The 4,988-nt window shown below is 36.8% G+C and overlaps 1 protein-coding gene across 1 annotated transcript; it reads right to left on the bottom strand.

Moving 5' to 3' along the window:
• Positions 1-517: 517 nt before the first annotated feature.
• LOC125309575 (C-C motif chemokine 18-like) lies at positions 518-1,306 on the bottom strand. The gene is made up of 3 exons (XM_048266596.1): positions 1,202-1,306; positions 906-1,032; positions 518-733 (listed from the first exon to the last, which is right to left on the bottom strand). Exons 1-3 carry the CDS (start codon positions 1,269-1,271, stop codon positions 649-651), a joined length of 282 nt encoding a protein of 93 aa, XP_048122553.1. The 5' UTR covers positions 1,272-1,306; the 3' UTR covers positions 518-648.
• Positions 1,307-4,988: the final 3,682 nt, after the last annotated feature.

Here is a 4,988-nt window from a genome sequence, read left to right on the forward strand (position 1 = left end):
TCTGTGTTTTTTAATTTGCATCATTTCTGTATTTGCTGTGCATTTGTGTGTACTGTGTTGAGTGTATTTGCCGTCTATCCTTAATGCTGCATGGGTTCTGAAATTGATGTACACTTCCTTAATTTTTGTGTGATTTTGTTAATTTACAGCTTTTTTGTGAATCTGTTTTTTGTGTTTTTTTGTAATTAGCTGCGCTTCGCAACATTTGAAAACGTTGAAATTAAACATTGCAGAAGGACAGTTAAGGAAAAGTGATATGGAAAATAAGATATTTTGTAATTTAAATGTGACAAGGTGACAACAATGACAAGGGTGGAGGTAAATGTTGTACTGCAGCTTGCCACCGGGGGTGCTAAACCTGGTTACCTCACTTTACATGGCTTCACTCCATTTAACATTCTGTAAATAGCCAAGGTCCACTGAACTAGCGAAATTCAAAAACTGCTCAAATCACACATGAATTGCAGAAGTCACATTTATTTATATAAAATATATTTGTACAAAATTCAGAGGGCATATAAAACAAGCAAAAACACAGACAATAAAGAAAACAGCATAAACAGAAAAACAAACAAGCAAAAGATGTTCTTCCTTCTGATTTCAGTGCAAGTCTAAATGTCTCTTAAGAATAAGAGCATATTATGTCAGTCAGTTTTTATTCACTTTGGCAGCAAGTCTTTTGCCAAGCCTGGAGGTGGGGCTCACGCAGAAGTCTCTGCCTGGAACTGTCACACTGAGGGAAGGACAAGTTGTTGTTATAATCCATGAACAGGTTTATTTCATGCACAGATATATTAATAATTTATCACTATGCCTACATAGTACAAAAGGGAGTCTGACTCTCAATCAATATTTCACTTAGACATAATCAGTTGGACACAATGATGTAGTTGAATTATACTTACACAATTGCTGGTTTAGGGCACTTAGGATCAGTTTTCTCAGCAGAAATAATGTCACTCTTTGGAATATTGATGCTTGCATCAAGGAACTTAAAGCAACAGCCCTTTGGAGTTGTTTCAAGGCTATAAACTGAAAGGGGGGACAAAAAGGAGAAGAAGCTGTTATCACAATGCGTGTTCTCATGTCTTACTAAGTGTTACAACAACTGACTGTCTTTTTCTATCAATATGCAAACAGTGGAGGCACTGACTCTAGCCCTGACCTCAGCAAACTGGTGTATGTCCTGTAGCCTACTTACTGAAAGCCTCAGAGGTAACGGCCATCATTATGACCAGTGCGAGAGCCAGGCACATGCAGGTGGTTTTCATGGTGCTGTAGGTTGATCAGGTTGTTGTCTTGTCTTCCTCTCTCTGTTCAATGGCTGATCTCAAGTGAAGACTGAGGAGCCCCTATTCCTCCTTTTATATCCTTCTGAAGACTGGAATTTACCATCTTTGGTTTAATCACAAATTTCCCCCTACAATGTTTAACACCCATATAGCACCACGCCTGAAAGACACGCGTCATTTCCTTCTGTAATGGTGAGATAGAGGAGATAAAGCCCTATATACCAGTTCCTGTTGCATTTCTCATGTTTATATAACCATAAAGGAAAACTGATTTCTGCGTGACTTGATTATGTGTGTATATGCCCCCTTCCTGTTGACCATATTTAGTAATAATAAATAGTAAAATATACATTTTGACAATCTGGTACATGGAGGAGTGTAAATTTTGGTTTGATATATTGTGGAAAACAGCACAGCATCCATAGACCAAAGCAGAGTATTTGTTTGCATTCATAGCTTCATTACATCTTATTTACTCTAGAGCCTCTAAGGAAATCAGAAATGTAAATGGAGATGTAAATTATCTGATAGCTGAAATAGCACACATGGCACACAAAGTATTTTTCAAATGTTTCAAAAGGAAAGTTTAGATGCCAAGTTTATTGTCATCTAACAGAACCATACAGTTAAGACTAAAAAGGATGTGGCTTTTCTGTTGACATATGACATGTGATATGTTAATATCACATTTTAAAATTTGACTCAACATCATAGTCTCTTTCAAGTTTACAAAACACATTTTATATCAGACAAATAATCTGATCAGACTATCGTGTTTGGTCCCAGACTGATGTGTCATGTCAGATATGGTTAGCCTCAAGGGCTCCATGTAAATCGCATGATACTTTTTTGGGGTTAAAAAGTCCCCCATACTTGTTTGCAAATGTCATGGCTCCCCGTATCTACCACATTCAGACAACTTGAAATATCTTCTGAGAACATCTTGTATCTGTCCATCCTTGCACAGACACAATAGGTATGGAGGTCATAGATCTTATCACAACACTTTCATCTCAATGCATGCTCACACACTTTCACATGCAAACTGCACCGTTCTTAGTGACCTGGAAAACTACAATGAACTAACAGCCTTAATGTTGTTTAAATTGTGGTAATATGATGAATTAAAGACTGCAGATTTATGGATTAAAAAGTATATTCCCAGTGTATGGCCTTTGATCTAGAGTATTCTGTAGTTAGCAATGTAATTCTTATACCTGCTATCCTAATTCATGCTCTGTCTTTTCAATCTATTTTCTTTTGAGATTTTCTGAGAACAGGAAGATACATGTACATAGATCTTTGGGAGGGTTTACTCTATACGGCTTACAGTACTGATCTTAATATATAGTGCTATTTTTTGGTGTAATATGCAGGATACTGTCATTAGACTTCACATTTAGAACATATTTTCACCTTGATATCATAATAAGACGCATTTTACCATCTTCATGAGAGTTACTAATTAAAACAACACACAAACCAAAATGAATGATACACAAAATCCTGATAAATCACACTATGTGACTTCCCCCTGACAAAGTCTATGATATTCTGGGTATGGAAACATTTAAAGATTATCGGAAAAATTAGTGTTGCTGTAAGATTAACAAAATAATTACTCTGACTTACAAAGATAAAGTAGACAGTAAACCAGTTTACAATGTACCATATGTGTATATTAAATGAATGATACACAAAATCCTGATAAATCACACTATGTGACTTCCCCCTGACAAAGTCTATGATATTCTGGGTATGGAAACATTTAAAGATTATCGGAAAAATTAGTGTTGCCGTAAGATTAACAAAATAATTACTCTGACTTACACAGATAAAGTAGACAGTAAACCAGTTTACAATGTACCATATGTGCAGTGATGTAGTACTCGAGTCCGGTCTCGAGACCGATTTCTGCTTTCTCGGACTCGACTCGGACTTGTTCCTTCAAAGACTCGGTCTTGACTCGGTCTCGGACCACAGTGGGAGGAGAAGGACTTGTAATTTCAGACCGAGTCCTCGAGACCAGCGCATTTTTTTTATGTTCATATAAAAAAAAAATGAAAATGAAATTTCACGGCGGCCACGTCTTTGCCCCTTGCGTTGGCCTTGGTGCCCCCTTCTTTCAATATTCTGCTTTGCGTCCGTTTAATAGCGATTTTTATTTAGCCTATAGCCTGTCAAAATAATCTTAGCATCACAGCGCAAACTAATTCAGTCTTACACAGTGGAGAAAATGACAGCACATGGCAAGACAGAAAGTGTGTCCAAACTCACCCATTCTTCTCAGTTGAAATACTCGCAATCGTTAAGCCTACTCATCACACAGACACATGTATCACATCACATGAAAGAGTTTTTCTTAGCTTTTCAACAATGTTAGCCGCTAATTGCTGTGGTGAACGGTTCGCGAGAAAAGTAAATAATATAATTAAATTTAATCATAACGTCTACATAAGGTGCTATACCCATCTCCCCAACCCATTCATGTCGGTGGAATACTTCACAAACCCTTAGTTCAACACATGACAAACCATATATCAGAATAAACAGCAGACCTTACCAGAAATAAAGCAGTCCCCTGTACAGTAAGCCGTTTCAGAGTATTCCGGTTAAATTAAAAATGTAATCTGCAGCAAGGTCTATATTCATGTCTCCAACTTTTGTCTTTAGGTTTCAAAATGTGTTTAAATCGTTCTTCATGATTTCATAACAGGCCAAATACAAAATAAAGGTTACAAATATTGCCTAGATATAGGTAAATATTAAAATCAGAGGATATACAGCTGAGTAAGAGTTTGTGAAAGGAGTCTTAATGATAAAAAAAATGCTAAGCATGCATCTAGGCTATTTGAGTTTCTTAAAGCTGAGCTGTGCTTAAATTGTTCAATACATGATTCCATAACAGGCCAAATATAAAATAAATATAAATAAATATAGCCTAGACATCTAAATATTAGATGATCAGATGATTTACAGTTCTATGTAATATGTCATGTTTCATGTTTTTGTAATGTTTCATACAGTGATTCAGGTCTACTGCTGTGAATAGGCTAAATACAACTTTGATTATTTTTATAGCCTACTACTGTATAGTTAACTTTGGCCTTGGTGCCCTGACATGTGGCCTTTGTGCCCCCCACCAAATATACCTAACTGAAGGCCAAGTGGCCTTGCCCCTAAAATGGTGAAATTCCAAGCCCGAGCCTAACTGTTGATTATTAACTGGGGTGATATTAAATCATGAATATGAAAACTGACATGTTTTTATGGTCTTGGTCTTGACTCGGTCTCCACTCCTAAAGGACTCGGTCTCGACTCGGACTCGACTGTATTTGAAAACCAACGGACTCGGTCTCAACTCGATCTCGACCCTTCAAAGACTCGGTCTTGTCTCGGACTCGGCATAGGCGGTCTCGTCCCCATCACTACATATGTGTATATTAAATTTTTTGTCATTCTGCAGTTTAATAAATTGAGCATAAATATAATGTTTAGGCGATAAAGTTATTTATTTATTTATTTATTATTTTGTAGTCCCATAGACAGTTTTAGTTGTTTCCTACATGTTTGGGGGTGTCCCATTGTAGTTTGTAGGAGGGTTGTTTAACAGAGCCATGTTTTAATCTTTCTCAAAATAGCACGTGTGGCCTAGTTCCAACTTCCATCTAGCCCCCACAATCAAAAGTACAAAGA

The sequence above is a fragment of the Alosa alosa genome, chromosome 2, assembly GCF_017589495.1.
Source record: "Alosa alosa isolate M-15738 ecotype Scorff River chromosome 2, AALO_Geno_1.1, whole genome shotgun sequence".
Taxonomy (NCBI): domain Eukaryota; kingdom Metazoa; phylum Chordata; class Actinopteri; order Clupeiformes; family Clupeidae; genus Alosa; species Alosa alosa.